This window comes from Arvicola amphibius, chromosome 12 (assembly GCF_903992535.2).
Source record: "Arvicola amphibius chromosome 12, mArvAmp1.2, whole genome shotgun sequence".
Classification (NCBI taxonomy): Eukaryota; Metazoa; Chordata; class Mammalia; order Rodentia; family Cricetidae; genus Arvicola; species Arvicola amphibius.
In genome coordinates, this window is record NC_052058.2 from 29,455,456 (window position 1) to 29,483,035 (window position 27,580).

Genomic DNA, 27,580 nt, shown 5'->3' on the forward strand with positions numbered 1-27,580 from the left:
CTTCATACAACTATATATTATATTTTGAGCATAATTCCCCATACCTCTTCTCTTTTTTAATTATCCCCCTAATGCAATTTTTCTTTTTCTGTTTTTACCAACACTTGTTACTTTTCATCTTGATTTTTTTTTTCACAGTGCTGAGGATTAAACCCAGGGACCTGTACCTGCTAAGCAAGAGGCTCTACCACTGAGCTCTTCTCGGTACTCTTAGCATTCAGCTTCTTGTTTGGTTTTGGTTTTGGAGACAGGGTTTCACCACTCATTAAGGTAAGATCCTGGACTCAATGCATAGTCTCTAGGCTGACCTTAAACTTGTTGCAACCCTCTTGCCGCAGATTCCTGCTGGGATTATAACTCCTAGCTCAGCTCGTCTCATTTTGATCATAGCCAATCTAACCTGCTGGGATTATAACTCCTAGCTCAGCTCGTCTCATTTTGATCATAGCCAATCTAACCTGCTGGGATTATAACTCCTAGCTCAGCTCGTCTCATTTTGATCATAGCCAATCTAACCTGCTGGGATTATAACTCTTAGCTCAGCTCGTCTCATTTTGATCATAGCCAGTCTAACGGGGACAAGGTGGTATTTCACTGTAGTCTCATTTTGCATTTCATTGATAATTAGGACTGTTGAGTGTTTTCTCAAATACTTGTTAGCCATCTGTGCGTTTTCTCATGAGAAATACACACCCAACTTTGTTGCACATCTTTAATGTGGGCTTTTATTTTATTGTTATAGAGATGTTTAAGTTCCTTATATAATGTAAATAATAAATCTTATTTATTTTTGTCTAATGAGACAGCGTCTCATGTAGTTCAAGCTGGTCTCAAACTTTTATATAACTGAGGATGAGCTTGAACTCCGGATCCTTGTGCTTCCTCCTTCAGAGCACGGGGCTGGCGAGTGTGAGCCACTAGGCTATACTTCGGCACAGTCACTTTTCATACTCAAATTATGATGGCTTGAGTCCCATGGCTCATTTACTACAAAGAATAACTTCTCCCTCCCCCTGCATTTCAGGCAATACCCAAAATATAGCTATTGTGTTTTGAGAAACAGCTCCTACTGTTTTTCTGCCCCAGATTTCTGGATTTGCCACAGTTCTCTTTCCCACCCACCCACTGTCCTGTAATGATGAGCATCATCATTGCTTCTACAATTGACCTTGGGAAGTGGTTGATACTCCTGCAGAGAAGTCACACAAACCCAAGAGCACACCTGAGGTCAGGCTGTGACCAAGTTACCAAACTTTTGCATGCAAGAAGCAGATATGACAATTCACATAGCCATTACCAATGTCTGTTCTAAGAGGTTCACAGTCTAAACTCACTCTCAGAACGGCACAAATATGTCCTCCAGAAATTCTACAAACATCTGATGATATCGCCGTCCTAAGTTCTACAAAGGTCAAAGTTCGGTACAGTCAGTTACAAGTCCGTTTCCTTTTAAAGTCTGGGAAATTTCCGTGGGTGGATCTTGCTATCCATTTCCTGGAGCTCTGACCAAGGGTCATCCATTTCTCGTTCATAGCCTTTCTTCCAGATCTGGCTGGAGGCGCTTACATACTCTTGGTATTTATCTTCGTCCCACTTCCACAACTTGCACCAAAAATATTCTTTTCAGTTCTGCACAGATGTCTAGCAAACCTGAAACACAGAACAACCTGAATCCAAGTGAAGACACTTAAATGTAGAAACAAATCAACAGAAGCAGAGCATGACTGAGACCCACTTTTAGTAAGAAATGCATATTTGCTTTACTTTAACTGTTTCAGGCCTTCACCTTGAATTAGACACAGCTAATTGCTTTATATTTATATAATTCAAGGGGCTACTTCGGGCTATTTCCTAGGACTAAAGTAGAATTAGAAACAAAATGATAAATAGTCTTTCACCCTTTGAGAAGTTAGATTTTCTAACTGATTTACTCATCAAAGTTAAAAATAATACAATCCTGGCTTTGGCCAACTTGTCTGTAATATCACCTGCCATAATTACTTGTTTGAAAGCCCGTTTCCTCTTCATTAGAGCCTAGAAGTTAGACAGCAAAAACAGAGCTAGAAGAGATATTAAAAATATCAATGGTGCTTAATGATAGAAAATAATGTCAAGCAGGTTTTCCTGTGAGAATGGCAGACTGGTGAGATGAGAGAGTTTGGATTAAAGCAGACATGGGTCTGCTCCACCGTCCATGGCTGGATGGATGAAGCTTCCTCCAGAAGACATGGGTTTGCAAGTGAAAACTAAAGTAATAGACATAGGATATCTTCAAAGAAGTCCCAAGTGGCCCCCAAACAAGACATTCCATTTTTATTATTTTTGGATGCTCCCATAACTAGATGGTCAGACCTTATTATTGAAGACAAAACACATTTGGTTCAGAACATAGAGAAATAGAGCTGGAACTGGCTGCTTCCCTGCAGGCTGACTTCTGGAAGGTGTTATGGAGGCAATGGTGTGTGTGTGTGTGTGTGTGTGTGTGTGTGTGTGTGTGTGTGTGTGTAGTCATCAGTCATGTAAAACCTCCAGAGTCTGACCTCCAGGCTCTCTAGTGAAGAAGAGGCATACTTTCAAATAAGTAGTAACGCAGGAGATATTACAGGAAAGTTGGCCAAACTGAATTCTGAATGCTATAATGCACCTCACACAAGATGTGTCTATGAAGGTTATGGAAATTAGAAAAAAAATTGATTGGATTTGAGGCCTGTTGTACAGGACAGAGTTCATGCCTGGTAGAGTAAATCTGGTCAAGCCTGTGGCTGAGGAAGTCATAGGCCCTATGGGAGATCTACTGCTGTTTGCTAAACTGACTTCCTTGTTAATATTGATGCTTATCCCCACAGATTAGTGCTGTTCTCAACCTTGGTTGTGGTGACTTCTTTTTGTAGTAGGCATCAGTCAACACAGAGACTCATAACTGGTCAAGTAATAAAAATAAGGGGCTCTTGAGTTCTTTGGCCTAAATAGGACATTTGTATCAACCTCCCCAAAGTTCAGGGAACACTGCAGTAAAGGAGGTATAGACAGGCTGTAAAAACTTGTCTTGCTTTCTTTCTTTTTGAAGAGACATCATGATCATGACTGAGACAACTTACAGTAGAAAGAGTTTATTGGGGGCTTTTCATTTCTGAGGGTGAGTCCAGGACCACCATGGTGGGAAATACGGCAGCAGACAGGCAGTCTTGGCACTGGAGCAATAGCTTAGAGCTTACATTTGATCCACAAGTGTGAGGCAGAGAGAGTTAACCAGGAGTGGCCTCAAAGCCCATCTCCAGTGACATACCTCCTTCAACACACACAAATGGTTTATAATACTATATTAAAGCAAATGAGTAGGGTTGGAGAGACCCAGCAGCCCATCGAAATTGCTGCTCTTCAAAAGGACCCAAGTTTACTTTCCATCACCCATATAGGGTGGTTCACAAATCCAGCCTCAGGTGATCTGACATGATTTTCTGGTGCCTATGGGCACCCATACATAAGTGGCATATATATAATTTTAACAAGGGAAATATAATAAGCGGCATATATATATGTGTGTGTATATATATATATATATATTTCCTTAACAAGGAAAAATATTATGTAGAAGTGTATCACAAAGCACTGCAAATCAATTCAGTCAAGCTCAATCCAATCGAACAATCATTAAATATCTATTACAAGCCTGTAGGGCTAGCTAGCAATGCAAAGGGAAGAAACAATGGAACCAGTCCCAAAACATCTGTAAACAGACATTTCCTGTCCTGACCTCCTGGTCCTAAATAACCAACTCAGAGGCTAAATATGAATTACAAATGTTCAGTCGATAGCTCAGGCTTGTTACTAGCTCACTCTTACACTTAAATTAACCCATATTTCTATTTATGCTTTGCCACATGACTCATGGCTTCTTACCTCATTTTCTACACATCCTGGTTGCTCAGCGGCTGATCAGCATTTCTCTCTCACTCTGCCCTCCTTCTTTCCATCATCCTCAGTTTGGCTTTCCCACCTAACTTCCTGCCAAGCTACCAACTGTCAGCTTTTCATCAACCAATAAGAGTAATGCATATTCATAGTGTAGAAAAGGGCTGTTCTACCACAAACATTCACAAGTTGACAGGTTTCACAATTTTTCTGGCTAAAGTGGTTAATTTGCACTTGAGTGGCGTAAGAATGGCCTCCCAAAGGATTGCTCGTTCCTAAAGGAACAATGATTCCAATATTAACATTGACACAAAACACAAAAGGTATAAGAGAGAAGCAGTTCCCCCATATGCTACATCACCAAGTTTGGTTTATTGCCTTATAAGTCAATAATTTTCTCTCTCACATTCTTACTATATGAATTTGAAGCAGAATATTACTAACCCCACAGTTACTCTTATTTTACTATGAAAATATTCTAATCCATAGAATAATAACTATTACAGCATTGAAATTAGCAAAGTTTGGGGTCCAACCATCCATAAATAACATTAATGCAAAGGAATATTGCATAGATGGTGTTGTACTTAGGGTTACTCTTACTGTGCTGAAACACCATGACCAAAGCAACTTGGTGGGGGAAAGGGACAATTGATCCCTTGTCCACTTGACACACCAATAGAACAGTCTTTGACAATAACCTTTTCTTTTTGGTTCACCTCCCAAATCTCATATTAATAATTATCACAATCTAAAACATACTACAAATTTAAAAGTCCCAAACTTTACAATTTCGAACACAATAAAAATCAATCTTTAAAATATACAGTCTTTTAAAATACAAAGTCTCTATAAAACTCCAAAATCTCTTTAAGTGTTCAGTCTCTTAACTGTGGATTTCAGAAAAAAAAATTTAAGTACTTTTTTAAAATTATTGCAAGAGGCAAGAACAGGGAGCAATCACAGTCTAAACAAAACCAAACCAACTCAAACAGTACATTGGACAACTCAGTGTCCAGTGTCTAGGGTTCTCCCATGGTCTCTGTGGGTCCTCAGACAGGCTTGCCACAATATACGCAGCTTGTCTCGTAGACTCAGGCCCATTCCTCTCCACAGCTCCTGCTGACCATGGTGGTCAGCCCATGACACTGGTACCGCCATGTTTCGGTCTCCTGCTGCAATTGGGCTGTACTTTCACCAATAATGTAAATTCAGGGAGCCTTCTGGGCTCTCTTTATGGATCCAAACCTCAACTCTGCATGGCCCCTTCAGTACTGAGATTTGCACTGCTACTGAGCTCATCCCTTCACCCATTCCTCTCCTGGCCTCTCACAGTGCCAAACCTTAGCTGCTCTTCGTGACTCCTTCATGCCTTCAAAACCAGTACCACTCGGGAGACTTTTCCACATGACCAAATTCGGCTACAGCATGAAGTGCAACCTCAGTCACCTCTGAGTTTCTGTGTGTTGACCCCGAGGAAATACTTCCCAAAAGATTTCGCCTCAATGACGCTGGTCTCTTCTTAGTCACCATTAATTTCTCAGCTCCCCGGCTAATCACCATCAACTGTCCCAGTAAAGCAAAGTTTAACTTCAGTCATGCTAGTCTTTCATTCATCACATCCGATTCTTCACCCCAGCCAGCCAGAACCACGGATTCTTCTTCAAAATCTCAAATGGCCCCATAGTCTTTGCTTCCGCTAAACCCTCAGAGGCCAGGACACCAGCATCGTCTGCGCTGTTCCCAGCATTACTCTCTAATCTTCCACGTTCTCACGTCAGTTTGCCAAGCTCTGAAAATTCAGTAGCTTTTTTTGGCCCAAAGTTTCCAAGTCCTTCCACAGTCCCCCCCACCCCAAAAAAAAAACCAACTTGATCAAGCCCTGCCACAGTAATACTCTGTGAACCAATTTTTATTTTACTTAGGGTGACTCTTACTGTGCTGAAACACCATGACTGAAAGCAACTCGGGGAGGGAAGGGTTTGTTTTTAAGGCTTACACTTCTATTACCGTTCATCATCGGAAGTCAGGGCAGGAACTGGCAGGGTAGGAATCTGGAGGCGGGAGCTGATGCAGAGGCCATGGAGGGTGCTTGCTTCTCTTGGTTAGGTCAGCCTGCTTTCTTGTAGAACCCAGGACCACCAGGCTCCAGAAAATGCCCCACATGCTTGCCTGCCTACAACCTGGTCTTAGGGAGACATTTTTTCTCAACTGAGGCTCCCTCCTCTCAGATGACTCTAGCGTGTGACAAGCTGACATAAGAACTAGCCTGGAGAGATTGACTCAATGGTTAAGAGCAATGGCTGCTATTCCAGAGAAACTGGGTTCAATTCCCAGCACCCACAAGGCATTTTACAACTGCCGGTCACTCCAGTTTCAGGGGATCTAACACTTCACACCAATGCCCATGAAATAAAGTTGAATAAATAATTTTTTAAAAACCTAGCCAGGACAGATGAGAACAAATGGAGCTGATCCATAAGAGTAGAAATTAAATCATTTAAAGAAAAGCTAAGTGAAGTTGGATGTAATGATATGTAGCAGCAATCCCAGGACTCTGAAGAAAAAGGAAGATTATGACTATGAGAAGAGCCTGGGAATACATAGTAAAATCCTGTTTCAAAAACAAGTAAATAAATAAATAGGGACTGGAAAGATGGTTCAGTGGTTAAGAGTGTTTGCTGGTCTTTCAGAGGCCCTGAGTTTGGTTCCCATCATCCATGTTGGGTGGCCTACAACCACTTATAACTCTAGTCCCCGGGAATCTAGCACCCTTTTCAGGCCTCCATAGGTACCTTCACACATGTCTCTCTCCCCTGCCCTTTCTGTCTCTCACATTAAAAAATAATAAAGTAAATCTTTAAATAAACAAATGCAGGGATACCTTAACTTAATAAAACTAACTAAAGCTGTTCTATATAGACACGAAACTCTCAAATATATATTTTAAGAACAATATGCTGCCGGGTGGTGGTGGCACACCTTTAATCCCAGCACTTGGGAGGCAGAGAACGGGATCTCTGTGAGTTCAAGGTCAGCCTGGTTTACAAAAGCAAGTTCCAGGACAGCAAGGGCTGTTACACAGAGAAACCCTCAAAAAACAAACAAACAATAATAGACAAGATCTTACAAAGAATAATGATACTATATTTTTTAAATTGCAAGAATGAGCAATAAGCAATAGGTAGAAAAAGAATCTCTTCTGGGAAGATATACAGGAAATTGGTAATGATCATTTCTGTGGGGGGAACACTAAGTGCAGGTATAGATCCCAGTGTCAGGAGACAAACTGGGGCTGGAGGCTGGAGATTGAGGCCAGACTATAGTAAAAAAATAAAAAATACAAAGCATTAACTATATTCACTGTGCCTGAAATACATTTCCCCAAACAACTGTTAAAAGGATAAAAGCCAAAGTCTCTCTCCACCCGCGTCATCAGACTGTTCTAGAAGGGTGAACAGAAAGACCTCTCCACCCGTGTTGTCAGACTGTTCTAGAAGGGTGTGCAGAAAGGCTATCCACCCGTGTTGTCAGACTGTTCTAGAAGGGTGTGCAGAAAGGCTATCCACCCGTGTTGTCAGACTGGTCTAGAAGGGTGTGCAGAAAGGCTATCCACCCGTGTTGTCAGACTGTCCACGAGTCTACAGAGGACCTTTGTCACAGCCAGGCCTTGCCTTGGCACTAAACACCCCCCAGGGTGCTAGGATCTAAAAATACAGACATACAAGCATCCATTTGTTGCACAATAATTTATCAAAAGACTTTTGGTCATACAAGTGGGGAACACATTTCCTTTTGTCCTGCCCAGTGACATTTATTCAGTTTTATTTTGAAATACTTAAAAACTTAGAAAACTTTCAAGAATAGCAGAAAGAACTTCAATTTTTTCCTTTATCCAGATCCACTATTTAAAAATGTCACTGAATAACCTCACCAACAGCTGCGGGACCAGGCTGAACAGAAACCCCTGGCAACATGAGGAGGCCAGAATATGGCATCAGATCCCCTGGAACTAGAGTTACAGACCACTGTGAGCCATGCAGATGCTAGGAATCTGCAAGAGCAGCCAGGGCTTTTAACTGCTAAGTTATCTCTCCAGTCCCCGAGATTTACTTTTTTAGCAACCCCCTTTCTCTAAACTATCATCATGCATTCTGATCAAATACAAAGGCTTTGGTTGGCTAGAGTCTTTCCTCGTCTCCTTCTTCCTCTTCTTCCCCTTCTCTTCCTCTATCTCTCCCTCCATTCCCCCACATCTGTGGTAGATGGTAGATACATGTTGGTATGAGTGAGTATGTCTGTGTGTTGGTTGTCTCTCTCAATCTTCATCATATATGTGTGTATACATATATATATACACACAGAGAGACACACATATATGTTTTGAGCTTGGATCTCATATGGTACAGGCTGACATCATTCAATAATCAAGAATGATGTTCAACTTCCAATCCTCCTGCATCCACTTCCTGACTGTTAGGATAACAGGCACTTACTACCATGATCAGTTTGTGTGATATGGAGATCTAACCCAGGGCTTTGTGAACACTAAGGAAGCATTCTTCCAGCTGAGACACACCCAGTTCATATCCATTATATTTTTTAAAGCAGAGTCTCTCAGTGATCCTGGAGCTCATCCTTTTTGTCTACCCAGACAATCCTCCACTTCTATTCTCAGTAATTCTCCACTTCTATTCTCAGCACTGAGATTACAGGCTTGTGCTGCCATATCCTAAGCCTGTTTTTAGATGGGTGCTTGGGATCATAACACAGGTCCTCATATTTGTGTAGCAAGTAATGTAATCATGGAACCATCTTCCTAACCCCTAGAATCAGTTCTTTTGCTTGTAAACACAAGCCAGTAAAAGTTGATTTAAAAAAATTAATGTTTTCAGAAATGGTCACCTGTAGTCGGAGGTAGCTCATTTGTTCCTGGCTGCTCAGACCTGAAATAATCACACAGAAACTATATTATTTGCAATATTGTTTGGCCAATAGCTTAAGTGTACTGCTAACTAGCTCTTATATCTTAAATTAGCCCATTTCTATTACTTTATATTTTACCATGAGGCTCATGGCCTACCTACCAGCAAGGTTCCGGCTGGCAGCTCATGTCTTCTCTGGCGGCTATGTGGCATCTCACTGACTCTATCTACTTTCTCCCAGCACTGTTCAGTTTTCCTGCCTAGCTCTATTCCGCCCTATCACAGGCCAAAGCTGTTTCTTATCCATTAAACAGTAAAAGCAACACATATACATAAGGACTTCGCATACCATTTCCCCTTTTCTGTCTAAATGAAAAGGAAGGTTTTAACTTTAAAATAGTAAAACTACATATAACAAAACAGGTATCAAGCAAGAATTAGTTACAATATTTATATCTATTTTATCTTTTACCATAACTAAGGAAAACTATAACCATAACTATCTATTCTTCAACTCCATCAAAGACCCCAGACTAATGTGGTTTGATGGACCAAGATTGCCATGAACACCCCCCAAAATTACTTCTCCCAACAAAAAAGAAGGAAGTAGTTTGGAGAGAATTATGCCAAAATTCTCAAATATTGTTTATAAATGTTTGTTTACACTTAAAGGAGGATATGCTATAGAGATGGATACTTTGTATTGGTATGGAACTTGCTTTTTTGATACAAATTTAAGATCAATTTTGTTATATGTATATTTCTGCTCTTGATTAAGGTATTTTGTTTGTGCAGCTCATATAAGAAATATAGGTTTTTAGATAGTCATCTATAATAGTCAAGCTTGTAGTTATGTTAGTCAGGTTTTCTAGATGTACAAAGACATATTTCAGATGGATAGTTATTCTTCAAGCTTCTCAAAGACTAACAGAATATGGCATTTAAAATGTTTTAAGAAGTTTGACTTTTCATGACAATGAGACGTATCTGCTCCTGGCAGCACCAATTACTTCAAGAGGATGATGGGCATCAAAGAGGTTCCTTATGGAGTTTGTTAGACATTTTGGGCAAGAAACTGCTCTTGTCTGGACTGCTTGATGTTATGCTGTATAAACTGGACTTGCAGGACCTGCAGAGAAATGACTGCTGAACTTGCCTAAAGGTGAGACCATCTTTTGGGGTTCCTGCTTCATAAAAGAGTCTGCCAGACATTCTGCAGGACTCAGAAGAAAGTGATTGATAAACTGCCAGTATAGGCGGAACTGTCTTTGAAATTTCCTGCTTCATGGAAAAGTCTGCCAGTACCATGGGCCTGTAGGCTGAAGATGGATGCCCCAGTGTTACAGAAGAACTTTGGGTGACTGTCCAGGCAGTGAGATGTCTCTGTCAAATCTAGAGTTTTGGAAGTTGCTTACAATGCACTTTCTGTTTACTTAGGTAATATATCCTTCTGGGGTCTTTGATTGAGTTGAAGAAAAGGTAGTTATAGTTTTCTTTAGTTATGATAAAAGGTAAAGTAGATATAAATATTATAACTATAATTCTTGCTTGATACCTGTTTTGTTATATGTAGTTTTACTATTTTAAAGTTAAAACCTTCTTTTTTATTTAAACAGAGAAAGGGAAATGGTATGAGAAGTCCTTATGTATATGTGTTGCTTTTATTGGTTAATGAATAAAGCTGTTTCAGCCAGTGGCTTAGCAGAATAGAGCTAGGAAGGAAAACTAAATTGAATGCTGGGAGAGAGAAAGCAGAGTCAGTGAGAAGCCATGTAGTCGCTGCCAGAGGAGACATATGTTGGAACCTTGCCAGTAAGCCATGACCTTGTGGTGATGCACAGATTAGTATAAATGGATTAATTTAAAATGTAAGAGTTAGCTAGAAATATGCATAAGCTAATAGGCCAGACAGTTTTGTAATTAATAAAGTTTCTGAATGATTATTTAGGTCTTAGCAGCTGGGGAACAAACAAGCAGCCTCCCCCAAGAGTCACATTTTGGAATTATGTGCCCAGTAAGCACACCTTTCCCACCACTCATAGTAGCCATGCTTTATCAATAAACCTCTGCAGTTTAGTCTGATACCCTTTCTATGCTCCCAGAAGTCACCATTCTGGAAAAGCAGAGCAGCCTTTCTGTTATAGCGTTTTAGAATGTCTCCAGGAAAGGGGTACTGTCTTGGTCAGAAGTTATTTGAACTCCTTTGCTCCAAACTTGCTCCACCTGAGTGTTAATAGTCACAAAATACAATCTGTCTTGAGTGTAATGACTCATCATGCCTGATTGATTTTAAGGTTTGCTAACAACAGGGAGTAATGACAGTGCTCTCTGTTATTCTTGACAGTCTGTTCCTATTACCTGTGAGCAGGAGCTCACACATATACCAAAACAGACTGATATCTTTAGAATGACATTCAGATAGCACAATCCCATATCATACCTCATTGAAGCATAATCTTAGTGAAAGTGTCCCTAGACGCAAATTGAAAGCCCCTACTCATGTCACTCGCTTGCTCTTACTCCCTTGCTCGCCCCATCTCATTATGTTGTGAGCAGTTGATTTTCTCAGTCACTCATGACACAAACATTGACTTTGACTTTACCTTTGCATAAACAAAAACTTCAATCATTTAACAATATCAGTGGCCTAAGGTGTGGCTCAGTGGAAGAGCACTTACCTAGTATGTTCATATCCAAATCCCTGGGCTTGATCCCTGCTGTGGGATAATGCTCTTGTCAGCTGGTAAGATTTGTTACTCATACTGGTTTAATAAAATGCCGATTAGCCAGTAGCCAGGTAGAAAGTATAGGTGGGATGCCGGGCGTTGGTGGTGCACGCCTTTAATCCCAGCACTCGGAAGGCAGAGGCAGGCGAATCTCTGTGAGTTTGAGGCCAGCCTGGTCTATGAGAGCTAGTTCCAGGACAGGCTCCAAAGCTACAAAGAAATCCTGTCTTAAAAAAAAAAAAACAAGAGAAAGAAAGAAAGAAAGAAAGAAAGAAAGAAAGAAAGAAAGAAAGAAAGGAAAAAAGAAAAAAGAGAAAAGAAAAAAAGAAAGAAAGTATAGGTGGGGTGGCCAAACTAAAAGAATTCTGGGAAGAGGAAAGTCAGAGATGCAGTGGAGCGTCAGACATAGAGGAAGCAACATGGGAATGCCTTACTGAGAAAAGGCACCATACCATGTGGCTAAACATAGATAAAAATTATGGGTTAGGCCGGGCGGTGGTGGTGCACGCCTTTAATCCCAGCACTCGGGAGGCAGAGGCAGGCGGATCTCTGAGTTCGAGGCCAGCCTGGTCTACAAGAGCTAGCTCCAGGACAGGCTCCAGAAACTACAGGGAAACCCTGTCTCGAAAAACAAACAAAAAAAAATTATGGGTTAATTTAAGTTGTAAGAGCTAGTTAGTAATAAGACTAAGCAATAGGCCAAACAGTTTATAATTAATATAAGCCTCTGTGTGTTTCTTTGGGACTGAATGGCTGTGGAACTAGGAGTGACAGAACTTCTGTCTACAGAATCCCAGCACTGCAACAGAATAAAAATAAATGATAAATAAGTAAATCAATGAGCAAATATTTACCTGTCTACTAGGGGTCAAGAAGTGTGTAGGTGCTGGCAAAATAACAGAAAGCAGAAACAGAGCCCTTACAATGTTTATAGTCTAGAGGTGTCAGAGACCTTAATGAAGAGGTTATATCCAGATCAACAAATTGTTACTAGTACTAGTAACTAGAAAGACAAGTTTAAAGATCTTTTAAGGAGGTTAAGTGTTGCGAATTAGGTCAGTACAATAAATAACCAGGCCAGCTCAAGAATAACAGTTACATTTTAATGGTTAAAAAGGGGAGCCCGGGCGGTGGTGGCGCACGCCTTTAATCCCAGCACTCGGGACGCAGAGGCAGGCGGATCTCTGTGAGTTCGAGGCCAGCCTGGTCTACAAGAGCTAGCTCCAGGACAGGCTCCAGAAACTACAGGGAAACCCTGTCTCGAAAAACAAACAAAAAAAAATTATGGGTTAATTTAAGTTGTAAGAGCTAGTTAGTAATAAGTAATAAGACTAAGCAATAGGCCAAACAGTTTATAATTAATATAAGCCTCTGTGTGTTTCTTTGGGACTGAATGGCTGTGGGACTAGGAGTGACAGAACTTCTGTCTACAGAATCCCAGCACTGCAACAGAATAAAAATAAATGATAAATAAGTAAATCAATGAGCAAATATTTACCTGTCTACTAGGGGTCAAGAAGTGTGTAGGTGCTGGCAAAATAACAGAAAGCAGAAACAGAGCCCTTACAATGTTTATAGTCTAGAGGTGTCAGAGACCTTAATGAAGAGGTTATATCCAGATCAACAAATTGTTACTAGTACTAGTAACTAGAAAGACAAGTTTAAAGATCTTTTAAGGAGGTTAAGTGTTGCGAATTAGGTCAGTACAATAAATAACCAGGCCAGCTCAAGAATAACAGTTACATTTTAATGGTTAAAAAGGGGAGCCCGGGCGGTGGTGGCGCACGCCTTTAATCCCAGCACTCGGGACGCAGAGGCAGGCGGATCTCTGTGAGTTCGAGGCCAGCCTGGTCTACAAGAGCTAGTTCCAGGACAGGCTCTAAAAAAAAGCTGCAGAGAAACCCTGTCTCGAAAAACCAAAAAAAAAAAAAAAAAAAAAAAGAAGAAGAAGAAAGAAGAAAAGGAAAAAAGGGGAAACTCGGGCTACAAGTGGGAGGTCCGACGTCCTATCTGTCTGGCGGGCACTGCGCAGAGAGGGCGGGCACTGCGTAGAGAGGGCATGCATCTGGATCCTCCCAGTTTTTCTCCCTGGGGTCCAGGTCGCCACGCCTTAATTAGATGTGATTGGTTGACAGAGTTTCCCCATCAGTTAAGAGTAAACAATTTTATCCTAAACAAATATGCTCCATAATTCTAATTAAATTTCTTTTTTTCTTATTTATTTATTATGTGTACAATATTCTGTTTGTATTTCTGCAGGCCAGAAGAGGGCACCAGACAGATGGTTGTGAGCCACCATGTGGTTGCTGGGAGTTGAACTCAGGACCTTTGGAAGAACAGGCAATGCTCTTAACCTCTGAGCCATCTCTCCAGCCCCCTAATTAAATTTCTTAAAAGCCTGGAAGATCATTCTTCTATCCCATTAATCTGTAAACAGCCTGTGAACTCACCGGCCTGCTTCTCCCCATCATCCCAAGAAGATCTAGTTCCTCTTTCAGAGAAAAAAACAAAGGTTTTATTTTTTATTTTCTCAATGCATCAATTATTATTATTTTCAAAATCAAATAGAAAATGAAAATCACCTAGAAAGATGTTCCAAAGAATAGAAGACTAGCATTTCACAGACAAACAGAAAATAAAGTACATTTGCCTTCCATTGCTACCATAAAACAACAGATTTACTGGGTGAATAATAGAGATTCACTCTTATAGTCGCCCAGATCAGAAATCTGATGTGGCTTCACTAGGCTAAAACTGAGGTCCTGGCAATACTGAAGCCCTCTGGAGGCTGGAGAGAGCACCACTTTCCTTGCCCCTCTCTGGCTTCCAGAAAACGCTTTCATTCTGTGGTTCATGGCCTCCTTTCTTTCACCTTCAAAGTCAGCTACTGGAGGTTGAGTCCTGTGTCACAGCTCTCTGGCGTACTGTGTAGGTCTATTCAGATAGTCCAACATAATCTACTCAGCTCAACTTCTGCACCTTTAATTATATTAGCAGAACCTCTTTTTCCATATACTATAACATGTTTCTAGATCCCAGAGATTGCATGTGGACATCTTTGAGGAGTCATTATCTTGTGAAGCACAGAAAAAAAGGAAAATACCCTGGGTGAGGATGAAGCAAGAGAAGCAATGAACTATGTGGACAAAGCAATAAATACAATAGATAGTCTTTTTTTTTCTGTAGTGCACCAAATTGCTTAAAGCGGTTAGTCTCCAGCAGTGGAGTTACGAGTGCCTCCTCCTTTTCATCTTTAATTTATTATTATTATCACCATCATCATCATCTTGTTTTTTTCAGACAGGATCTCACTATGTAGCTCTGACTGTCCTGGAACTCACTATATAGACCATGCTCTTCTGGAATTCACACAGACAAGCTTGCCTCTGCTTCCCAAGTGCTGGGATTGAAGGCATGCACCACTATGCCAAGCTCATTCTTTACCTTTTTTTCTCCTTTGTTTTTTTCCCAAGTTTTCTACATCTACAACAACACACTTCAGGACTGGTGATGTAGCTCAGTGGTAGAGCACTTGCCTAGCATGCACAAGGCTCTGGATTCAAGCACCAACAACTCTTACTTTTTCTTTCTTATACATACAGAGTAAAACAAAGTGATAAAATATTTTTAAAACCATACATGTGGTTACTTAGTAGATTATTCTTATTAGGAAATTATTGTTTGGGTGAAATATTATAATGTCCACAATTTATCATCAAAGGATTGGGAACATGGACATGGTAGTAACTTTGAATCAGGGAGTTGCATATGTTTATTTTAATTGTATTACAATATATAGTTGATGTTTTATATAATAAAAGATTATAAAACATATTTTAAAATGATAAACCTTTGTGACTAGAGATTCTGTATTGATTTAATATTACTGTTATTCTTATTATCTTTTTAAAAATTTTATTATTATTGTGTATGTGTGTGCATGATATGTGTGTTACTGGAGGTTTCTCTCCTGCCTGCCAATTCCCAAATAACCAGTGAGACTTATTAATATTAATTAGAAACTGTTTTCTGATAAGTCAGGTTTCATACTGGCTAGCTCTCCATATTTAAATTAACCCACTTCTATTAATCTGTGTATTGCCATATACCCCCTGGTTTATCAGTAACACTCTGGTATCTTACTCCTGTGGCAGCTGCTGGTGGCTGCCCAACTCTGCCTTCTTTCTCCCTCTCTCTCTGCTTGAATTTTCCACCTAGCAATATTCTGCCTGGCTATTGGCCAAATCTGCTTCTTTATTAACCACTGGTAATAAAACATATTCACAGCATACAGAAAGATATACCACATTTTGTGTGTGTGTGTGTGTGTGTGTGTGTGTGTGTGTGTGTTTTGCATGTGCCACGGCATGCATGCAGAGTTCAAAGAACTTTGTGGAGTTGTTTTTTTCATTCTGCCTTTCTGTGGGTTCTAGGGATTGAATTTAGGCTGTCAATCTTGTGTGGCAAACACATTACCAGCTGTCTTAATTAGGGTTTTCTTGCTATGAATAGACACCATGACAGCAGCAACTTTTTTCTTTTCCTTTCTCTTTCTTTCTTTTCTGTTTTTTGTTTGTTTGGTTGGTTTTCCTTTGAGACAGAGTTCCTCTGTGTAACAGTCCTGGTTGCCCTGGAATGTTCTTTGGAGACCAGGCTTAGACTGGCCTCAAACTCACAGAAATCTGTCAAGTGCCTGGATAAAAGGCATGCACCATTATGCCCACTATCGCAGCTACTCTTATATATATATATATATATAAAAAAACATTTAATTAGGGCTGGTTTGCAGTTCAGAGGTTTATTCCATTAACGTCATGGTGAGAAGCATGGCAGCATTTAAGCAGACATGGTGCTGGAGAGGAAGCTCAGAATTTCACATCTGGAAGAAGGAGGCATCGGGAAGAGAGAGAGGATGACACTGGGCCTTGGCTTGAGTTTCTGAAACATCAAAGCCTCCCCTAGTGACACAATTCCTTTAGCAAGGCCACACCTCCTAACAGGGCCACTCGCTATGGACTTTTGGGGGCCGCTTTCATTCAAATTACCACACCAGCCGAGCTCTCTTTCCAGCCCCCCAATTTTCAAGAGTAACTTCTGCTACTTGTGGTATACAATCCACAATCTTAGAACTCAAGAACTCAGAGATAGGAGGATCAAGAGCCTAAGATCAGCCTTGGTTAGACACTATCTCAAAAACTAAAACAGAAAACCACTAACTTCCCATACAGCACTGCAAAAAACTGTCAAAAACTGACACCCACAGCAATGGAGGCTGGGAGATTGGTGCAGTATGTTTAAAGCTGATCAGCTATATCATTTGAGAACCAAGTACAAATGAAGAGAACTCTTGTTTAAAAAAAATTAACAGAAAATGTCAAGACAGGAGTCCATTTGTGTATCTGAGCACAGGCCCTTCACAAACGTGAAACCCATCATTATCCAGAGTTTGTAAGGACGCCATAGATGCTCTCCCCACTCCTTATCAAGCCTTGAATGCTAACTGTGCTGGGTGGTGACTGAGGAAGAGAGGTTCTTAGGAATCCCTAAGGTAGAGTACCACTGGGAAATCTGTCGGTTCTTCCAGCTGCCCACTCAGGGGGACGCTGGTGTTGTCTGTGCCAGAGCTGCACAGCATCGACAGGTATATCTCTAAAACAAAAGTCCAGTGGACCTGAGTAATGAATCGCAAATCATCGCAAACAATTACAGAATGCGTTTCAGAATGCCACAGTTTTCTAAAGTAAATACTATACTTTAAAACATCTTTCAAAAATCATTAGTTATGACCACATATAAACAGGGCCTCTGATATTTCACTTGGTAACTAAGATATTTAAAAACAAAACAGATACGTTGGTAATATTCAGAAAGAAAATGCCTCATGTGGCTCTCTGACCCAGCTCTTTTTATTCTTAAGCCTTTGCTACATACCAGGTAACACCTTTAAGTTGGTCATAAAAGACACGAGGACACTGAATAGTCACGATGAGGCTTACATAAGAGCGACGGAACATACCTAATTTCATCCCTTCTCTTCTCCACAGTTCAGGGCTCTTGTCTTACTGTTGACTTTCCCATTTCAGTTCATTGATATGGAGTTACAAAGGACGTGCCTCAGATGACTGGGGACAAACATGTGGACGGACACAGCTGACAAACTGTTAATAGTGCCACACTTGGCATTTATCATGGTTCTAGAGGACTTCTACTTGAATAACCAAAAAGCATAATTTATACCAATCAAGAAAAATTACTACATTATTATTTTATTTCATTTTTAAGGAAAAAAAGCCCTCTAATCTGTATTCCGGGTCTGTACGGTGATTTGGGATGTCACATTGAAAAATCTTAGTGTTTGAGCTAGAGGATCCGTTTCCCTACCTATAAAGTAGTGTTAATGCTGCAGTACAGAAGTGTAGTAATGATATAGTAACCACACATCTAATACAGTTTCCTTTTTTGGGCCTCAGGTTCCTTGACAGTAAAATGAAGAAGATTAATTAATTGTGATTCGCTCTAGAGTTGACACTTTGATTCTCTCTCTTTACATTCACAGGAATAGTATGTTAAATGAAAAATAAATGTCTTTACTTGTCTTTAGGTAATTATTTTTCTTTTATTTCCCGAAGAACCAGGAAGCCAAAACCGATGAGCAGTGCTTCTGGAATGCGGCAGCAACTCCACCCTGGACACCTGGGGATGATGGGAGTTTCCACTGGAGGGGAGAGCCTTTATGGGCAAAGAATCAACTTTTTTTTCCCTTTAAAATACAGGGCTTTGTGCAGCCCAAGCCAGCTTTAAATTCTTTATGTAGGCCACCTTGGCTTTGAATTCTTGATCGTCCTGTTTCTACCTCTCCAGGGCTAAGGTTACAAGTGTGCACTACTACGACTGGCTCGGCTTCAACTGTAATAAGCCAGCATGTGCATTTAGAAATGCTAATGCTCGGTGGATGGATCTAGAAAACATCATATTGAGTGAGGTTACCCAGACCCAGAAAGACAAATACCATATGTACTCACTCATAAGTGGCTTTTAGACATTAAGCAAAGAAAAATCAGCCTACAATTCACAACCCCAGAGAACCTAGGCAACAAAGAGGACCCTAAGAGAGACATACATGGATCTAACCTACATAGAAAGGAGAAAAGGACAAGATCTCCTGAGTGAATTGGCAGCGTGGGGGTCATGGGAGAGGGTAGAAGAGGAAGGGGGAGGAAGGGAACGGAGTGGAGAAAACTATATAGTTTAATAAAAACAAAACAAAAAAAATATGAATGCTCACACTTTGATATTTGAGTATGCCTGGCTTCTTATTTGGCAGCTGAGTCCAACCTGTGGCCCACAGGCTGAAGTCAGGATACCTATGAATGTGCACCAACACAAAATTGTAAACATATTTAAAATATTATGTATTTTTGTTATTTTTTAAAAATGCAGTTTTGAGTCCTTGAACATGAGCAATGGGAGCTGGAGAGATGGCTCAGCAGTTAAGAGAGATCCGAGTATCCACATGGGACGGCTCATGACTGCTTATAACTCCGGCTCCAGGAGGTCAGAAGCCCTTTCTTGGCTTCTTTGGATACCAGGAACACACGTGATATACATACATATATCCACAAACATTCACATATATAAACTAAAACTAAATAAATCTTTAAAAATACCTGTTTAATACTAATAAAAAATAAAGTGAGCTTTATAATGACCATATCCTATTTGCAATATCAGAGGTCTGGAAATATCTGCTTGGACAGTATTTTCAAACAAGCAATCTGTTTGAGCAGTTATATAAAGCATTCCATAGTTTATTATATCCAAAATAATTAGTTGAAATCCAATTAGGACATTGTCAGTTTAGGAAGGTTGTATATTAACTGAATTTACAGAGTCATCCCTGATATATCTGACAATTCCCATTTGAATGGTACTATGATAATAACTGTACAATTTTATCTTTACTTTAACAAGATTGAAAAGTAGCCTAGCTCACAATAGCGGTAAAAAGTGGTAAATAACGAGAGAGCTACACTATCAGGAAATGCTGCCATTCCAGTTTCTTTTTTTTTTTTTTTTTTTTTTTTTTTTTTTTTGGTTTTTCGAGACAGGGTTTCTCTGCAGCTTTAGAGCCTGTCTTGGAACTAGCTCTTGTAGACCAGGCTGGTCTCGAACTCACAGAGATCTGCCTGCCTCTGCCTCCCGAGTGCTGGGATTAAAGGCGTGCGCCACCACCGCCCGGCTGCCATTCCAGTTTCTTAAAACATGGGGTGCCACAGGCCTTTACTCCCAGCACTCAGGAGGCAGAGATAGGCAAATCTTGCGTTCAAGGCCAGGCTGGTCTACAGAGCAAGTTCCAGGACAGCCAGAGCTACACAGAGAAACCCTGTCTTGAAAACAAACAAAACAAACAAACAAATAAAAAACCATGGCATATTTTTAATTCAGTTAAATTTTTGTATGGATACAGAATCATAAGAAGGAACACCCACATGGCCTACAATTCAAAATATCTCATGTATGAGAGTTCTTAATTTAAGCCTTTTCTGTGCCTGCCAAACAACAGTGGGTGAACACCGCCTTCAGTGCATGTGGCACTTCCAGTGTCCCGTGTGGCAGGGGAGGATTCTTTACTCTGCAGATTACAGCAGTTCCAAGCCTTTTCCTGCTAGAAAGCTCATTCTGTTTACGTAACATTAATTCTGGGAGACAGTATAGTAGAACTGAACATAGACATTTCTTTTTGTGTTTACATTTAGAGCCAAGATTCTCTATATACAAACTAGAGGTAAAACATCTTGCGCCTTACTCTGTGTGTGTGTGTGTGTGTGTGTGTGTGTGTAAGGCTAGGAGAATTCTATTAGTAACAATAATAAAACAACGTTTTCAGAGAACCTACTGTTTTTCAGCCATTATGGTTGGTATTTTTTCTTGAACAAATAAGATTCTGGGAAATATTATATACATTTTTCCAAATGAGGAAACAGACTTAGTGAAGCTGAGTAATTTACTATCGTGTTATTAAATGGCAATAGACATCATGTTTGACTCTGCAAGTTTTTTTTTAATTACTCTACTTTGGCCTTCTAGAAGGAAATGAAAAATGTTCTGAAGTCTACTGTTGTGGAATAATCTTTTTGTACTCTGTGAAGATATGTCACTCAGATTAGTTTAATAAAAAAGAGGAACAACCAATAGATAGGCAGGATGCCCAAGCACATAGAATGTTAGGAGGAAGAAGGGAGGAGCTGCCAGAAGACAAGAGGGAACAGACATACAAGATAGAGGTAAAAGCCATGAGTCACTTGGTAACACCTAGATGAGTAAAAATGGGTTAATTTAAGTTGTAAGAACTAGTTACTAACAAGCCTAAGCTATAGTTTGAGCTGTCATAATTAATAGCATGACTCCATGTCATTATTGGGAAGCCTGTGGTCCCGAGAAAAAGCCCAACAGTCTATTACACTGGTTAAGTTCTCCGATCTCTGACTCCTTCCCACTCATTCTCTCACCTACTGTGGGAGTTTGAATGTAATTGGCCCCCATAAGCTCAGAGGGAGTGACACTATTAGGAGGTGTGGCTTTTTTGATGGGGTATGGCCTTATTAGACGAAGTGTCTCACTGTGGGGGCGCGCTTTGAGGTTTTGTATGCTCAGGATTCTGCCCAGCTGAATTTCAGTCAATTTCCTGTTGCCTGCAAGATGAAGGACTCCAGCTCCTCCTCCTCCAGCACCATGTCTTCCTGCATCCCACCATGTTCCCCACCACGCTGATAACGGACTGAACCTCTGAAATTGTAAGCATACCCTCTCAGTTAAATGTCTTCTTCCTAAGAGTTGCCGTGGTCATGGTGCCTTTTCACAGCAAGAGAAGCCCTAAAGAAGACAACCCTATTCTCCAGTAACACAGAGCTCCTTAGGATTCTCCTAGAGTCTTCGCAAGTGTCTAGCCCTTTGTTCAGGCTATTGCTTTGACTTAAAACGTTTCTATCTCATTAGTACCAGATTAACTGGCTTATTCCAACATTTTTGGTTGCTTTCTTTTTGTGTGTAGACAGATTTTTTCTTTGGGATGCCAGCTCACAAATAACACAGTGACTTATTAATTATGACAGTTCAGATTATAGTGTAAGCTTATTCCTGTCTAGCTCTTACAACTTAACCCATTTATATAATTCTACTGAAAGGACAAGACAGACTCCATTTTGAGAAAGAACTCCATTTTAGACAGGGCTTGACCTTGTTGAATTTAGTTACAGGAAGAACCACAAACAGTTCCAAGAAAGACCACACACTGCTAGGGGTCAAGATGACCTCACCTGGGTGGGCCACCCAATGAGAGACTTTGGTAAACAACATCTGTGACTTTATGGTTTTCTGTTAGCTTTGAAACAAGCTCCCCTAAACCCCAGCCAATGATTTCAAAGGCTGTCACCTAATCCTTGTCCAATCCAGAAACGCCAAGGCATGTACCACTCTGCTTGCAGTTTTTTTTTCCATTAAAAACCCCTTACCCTAGAAACTCAGGGCCATTCTTCTCCATCCACTACATCGGAGGCTGGATGATGGTCCGAGCTCAAGCTTGTAATCAGTAAACTCCTCTGTGTTTGCATTGGACACCAGCTCTGTGGTGGTCTCATTTGGGGGTCTCGCAATGCGGGTACAACCCTGCGTTCTATCACATACATTGCCTCTTCTTCATCTTGCACCTCCTGTTTCCTGTCTGTGTCTCCTGGAATCCCTTGTGTACCTCAGTTCATCTCCTAGTTACTTTCTCTGCCTGAAAGTCCTGCCTATACTTCCTGTCTAGCTATTGACTACTCAGCACTTACTAAACCGATCACAGCACTATATCTTCATACGGTGTACAAATAGCCCACAACACTCGTGTTCTTGGGGTGGACCCAAGGCCATGCAAATGGCAGGTCATCATTCTGCTCCTGGCCTACACCCCCAACTCCTACTCATTGTTGAGTCCCAGTTTAAATTATTCTTTCATGCTTCCATTACTTTTGAATTACTCCAGATATAGCAAGGATCTTATTGTACCTTCATCTAAACTATAAGAAACTTTAAGAATTCTTTACTTTTCTTTTTCACTTTGGAAATTCCAGGGCATTTGACAGTTTCTGTTTCCCAGTGGGTATTCAATGAAATGCTTGCAGAATGAATAAAAACATGATTAAATAACTTTAAAATTCATGCACACAACTCACTAGAGGTTTGTGAAATTTTTTCTTACTTTACTGAGACAGGGTTTCATTATGTAGCCTTGGCCAGCTTGGAACTTGGTAAGGTTGACATCTAACTCAGAGATCTACTTGTCTCTGAGTGCTGGGGTTAAAGGCATGCTCTACCACACATGGTTTACTTTATTATTTTAAGGCTAAAAGTTATCAGAAGCAAAATTTTTCATATTGATAACAAAACTTTACAGTATGTTCTTATTCTCTAGGACAAAATACCTGGGGTATTATAGCTATTCAATATATTTGTTGAAATGATGAACCATAAAAACGTGTGAAGGTGTTGTATTACATTTTTTTGTGTGTTGCAGTATAACTATTTAACTATGTAAAGATGTACTGCTTTTTGTTTATGCTACATTTGTTTATGCAAAGGTGTGTTGCTGTTTCACCTTGCCTTCCTAAGGCACCTGATTTGTCTAATAAAAAGCTGAACAGCCAATAGCTAGGCAAAGGAGGGATAGGCGTGGCTGGTGGGCAGAGAGGAAAGGGTAGCCAGCCAGCCAGTTGGGGGCCAGTCAGCCTGGAGCCAATCATCCAGACATGGAGGAAGCAGGAATGCAGGAGGGACAGTATGCAGGTGAGGTAAATGAGACTCAGGGCAGCATACAGATGAACAGAAATGGGCTGGTTAATTTAAGTTAAAACTAGCTAGAAACAAGCCTAAGCTAAGTCTGAGCAATCATAATTAATAATGTCTCCACGTCGTGATTTGGGGGACTGGTGGTCCAGGAAAGACTGCTACATGAAAGGTTGGGTGCTGGGCATTCATATTTAAGCTTCAAGCACAAGAGTGCTTGAGTGTGTGCACACATGATATACACACAGATTTTTATAATACATTACTTATTACATCCAAATTCACTTTGTGCTGCACATACCTTATCATCTAATTATTGGGATAATCTTTGTTAACTGTGTGGAGATGTGTGTTTGTTTTACCTTACCTGCCTAAGGCACCTTCTGATTGGTTTAATAAAAAGCTGTCCAACCAATCAGCTAGGGAGGGGAAGGGAGGCGGGTCTTCTAGGCAGAGATGGGAACTCTGGGAAAGAATCTGAGATGGGGGGCAGATTCTCCAGCTAGATTCGGAGGAAGTCCAGAGAGGTAATAAGTCACGTGGTAGAATATAGATTAATATAAATGGATTAATTTAGGTTTAAAGAGTTAGTTGGGAACAAGCCTAAGCTAAGGCCAAGCTTTCATAATTAATAAAAAGTCTCTGTGTCATTATTTGGTAGCTAGCAGTCCAAAGAAAGTCCAACTATATCTAATAATAACAGAGTGTGATTTCCATTCACACAATAAATATTTACTTAGCAGGCACACTAATGTATCGTTTTAAACAACCTCATTTTATTACTTGCTATCCCTCTTCCTGGAAACTTAGTAAACCATCCAGCAAATACTGTATTTATTGTAGTCCTTCAATCTCCTTTCATTCAGTTTTTGCTACTTCCCCCAGAAGGATGCCCCCATTCCCTTTAGTATAGCTGTGAATGTACTGAAGTCAAGGTACCTTATTTTATCCTCTCGGTCTGAAAGTCACAACTCTGGTAACACAACTAGCGGGCAGAGATGAAGGCGCGCTCCTCTGTCTCTCCTGGACTCAGCACAGGTCTAAAGCCAAATGGGAGGACTGAAATGAATATTCTGTTACACAGTGTGGTTTAAAACCATGAAGTCTCTCTACAAAAGTTGTATATTATCATTATTATGCTATAAAAGACAAAAGATGCTCTAACGAAGTTTAAAGACAAGTCCAAGGCTTCACAGGCAAGACTGTGATCACAGGAATGTCAAGAACGAAGTCAACACTGATACTAAAAGATTAAGATTCTCTACAGTCTTTCCTTGAGGTTTTCATTCAGCTCTGGCTACGTTTTTGTTTTTGTTTTTCTTCTTTAGAACAATGACTCCTTACATACTGGTCTTTCTCCTCGCGATTCTCGGGAGGTTTAACACATACTTCAGGATTGTTAGTTGGGCAACACTCAATACTCTCCTATTAGAAACTTTCGACCCCTCCTTGGAAATAAAACTCAAGCCTGGCATGGTGGCACAAGCCTTTAATACCAACACTCAGGAGGCTGAGGTAGTGGATCTCTGAGTTCGAGGCCAGTCTCATCTACATAGAGAATTTCGGGACAGCCAGGGCTACAGAGAAACTCCGTGTCTCTAACGGCCCCCGCCCCAACAAAACAAAACAAAAAGCCCTAAAACTTTCTCGTCTCACTACTGGCAGGTTAGAACCCATGGGGGAGTCCTGAAAAACACGGTCGCATCAGTGAAAAGGACAGGAATTTGAAATGAAAGCACGGAGAATTTAGTACAGCGAGGAAAGTCCTGGTGTTATCAAATCTAGGGACTTGTGGAATTTGTTCACCGGTAAGGCAATAGTGAGTGACTCAGTTGCCAACAGCAACGATGGCTGCTAATAAGTCTTTACTTTGCTTGGATCTACCCTCCTCAGGTGTTAGTATTTTCAGTGAGAACTACAATGAATACATTTAATAAAAGTTGGGACTTTCTTACTCATAAGTTGAACCAGGAAGTTACCGCTGTGTGTTCTTGAAACATTCAACCCCTCAAAGTTTCTCTTGCCCTTTACCAAAATGGTCGTTCAGGCTGTCTGGAGGGTTGAAGCATCCGTCCCTTAACAAAGATGGCGCCAGAGGCACGTTAAGAATGAGTTTGCCCACTTCTCCGCCAGTGACAAACATGGCTTCCTCAGCGTCACTCACATGACACGTCCGGACTACGGCACGGGAGACGGCGGAGGAGGGCCCTTGTAAAGGGTGCGCGTTCCCGTGGCGGTGCACCCGGTAGGTTTCAGTCAGAGTCACTATGGCGGCCTGCGCTGGCAAGGTAAGCTGAGGCGGCGGCGGAGGTGGAGGTGGCGGTGTCGGCCACGGAGGCAGGAACGGCGTGCGGTCCTGGCTTCCGATCGTCCAGCCTGGCTGAGACGAGGTCGCCCGAGGTCGTAGCTGGCGGCCGGGGCTGGCGGGGGCTGGCGAAGGGGTTGCGGGCTGCGGCGAGCGGGCACCGGGTCCTGACTGCCGTTTGTTTTGGTGTTTCCCCCACTAGGTCGGAAAGTTTCCTGCCTCGTCCGCCACCGCCTGAGCTGGCCGCGCTGGCCACGAGTGGAGGAGGCTCCGGCGGACCCAGCCCCGGCCTCCAGGCCTCTCCCTGCACCTCCGGGCCAGCCTCCCTCCCCCACCCCGCCGTCCTCCGGGAGCTGCCAGTCCCTGAGATGCGACCCTCGCGTGGACGATCCTGACGGGAGGTGGCCCATGTGCTGAGCGGCAGAGCCCCGAGCTCCGGAACCAACTTCGCGCCGGCCCGGGCGCCCAAACCCTCCCTGGGGTAGCGCCTCGCTCTGTCCGCACCGGCCTGCAGAGCCAGGTCCCCGCCCTGGTCGCGGGGACACCCGCCAGGTGCCCGGGACTCGCGACTCAGCAGCCGCCCGGGCCGCCTCCAGCCTGGGATCGCGGGCTTGGCTCACGCTGGCTCGGGGACCCCTGCCACTCCCGGGCGGCCTCGGCGCAGCAGGGGCCATGCTCTCCGGTCCGCTGGTCCTCTAGCCCTCCTCGTCGACCCCCGCGCCTCTTCTCATCCCCGAGGACCGGCGGTGGCCGCCCGGAGGTCCTCGACTCCTCTCCCTTGGGCCCCGAAGGACCTTCCTGGCTGCACCCAGCCAGACCCTCTTCATGCTGCAGTGCTGCACCGTTTCCGCTACAGTAGGGGAGAAGCGGTCGGGATCTCAAAGAACACCCAAGAATTGGTGTGTGACTCGTCTGCCTGGATACCTCCCGTCCCCAAACTGTCTTCCAGGAGTTTTCTTGGCCGAAGCTGCCCAATGTTTGAGCCTTTTCTTCCTAGGGAAGATGGACTGAAAGCTGCTGGCAGGGGACTTTTTTTGGTCAAGGAGCCTCTGTGTTGTAAAGGAGGTGATGGGGCTTGCGCTGGCTTGTCTTCTTGCCCAATTGAAGAGTTGTTGATGTTCACTGGTTATGCTTAGACAATGCGCAGTTTGTTTTAATTTAAAAATTTTGGGGGGATAGGGGTATAGGCTTGTGAAGAGTGTTCCGAACCTGGAGGAGCTCCTCATTGTCCCTGGTAGAGACACCCCCCCAGCCTGTCCTCGATGCCGTCAGCCTTGGCCATCTTCACTTGCCGCCCGAACTCGCACCCGTTTCAGGAGCGTCATGTCTACCTGGACGAGCCCATCAAGATTGGCCGCTCGGTGGCACGCTGTCGACCAGCGCAAAATAATGCCACCTTTGATTGCAAAGTGCTGTCAAGGAACCATGCGCTCGTCTGGTTTGATCACAAGACGAGCAAGGTAATGTCACTACCATGTTTTACAGTCTTTTCTTTCCCCCTGCCCCCTTTGAGAGGTGTAAGGTACGCAGAACCTCAGGGTTTGTTCCCAGAGGACACTTTTCCTTGAGGCCGTGGAATCCGCTTTTTGTGTGTCTGAATTATGGTGGAAATTTAAATCGAAGTGGTTGAATGAAAGACAGAGAAGGTATTGTTATTACATGTCTCTGTAGGGCGATGGCTTCTTGATAACTTGGTCATTCCCACTGAAATCCCAAACCCTAATTCGTTTAGGAAAAGTAGATAGTGAAACTTGACCTCTCGCTTTTGGTCCTTTTAGAAAGGTGAACCTGCAGTTCAGTGCTTGATTAAGCAAACAGCAGTTCCCAAAGCAATGCCGGAATCTGTGGCCACGATTACACGGGGCTCAAGTGTCTCTCTCCGTGGTGAA

At 42.0% G+C, this 27,580-nt stretch overlaps 1 protein-coding gene and 1 long non-coding RNA gene across 14 annotated transcripts in view; one reads left to right on the top strand and one right to left on the bottom strand.

Moving 5' to 3' along the window:
• Positions 1–559: 559 nt before the first annotated feature.
• Positions 560–25,890, bottom strand: LOC119827282. Its single transcript, XR_005287579.1, has 3 exons — positions 25,342–25,890; positions 24,326–24,426; positions 560–1,650 (listed from the first exon to the last, which is right to left on the bottom strand). It is a non-coding gene; the product is annotated as an uncharacterized LOC119827282 (long non-coding RNA).
• LOC119827279 (sarcolemma associated protein) overlaps positions 25,568–27,580 on the top strand; it is a 134,406-nt gene continuing 132,393 nt past the window's right edge. For all 13 annotated transcript variants that reach the window (XM_038348785.1, XM_038348784.1, XM_038348793.1 and 10 more), the window contains exons 1-2: positions 25,568–25,674; positions 25,894–27,151. In XM_038348785.1, the coding sequence (XP_038204713.1) occupies positions 26,954–27,151 (198 nt within the window). In that variant the 5' untranslated portion in view covers positions 25,568–25,674; positions 25,894–26,953. The remainder of the gene's footprint in view (positions 25,675–25,893; positions 27,152–27,580) is intronic.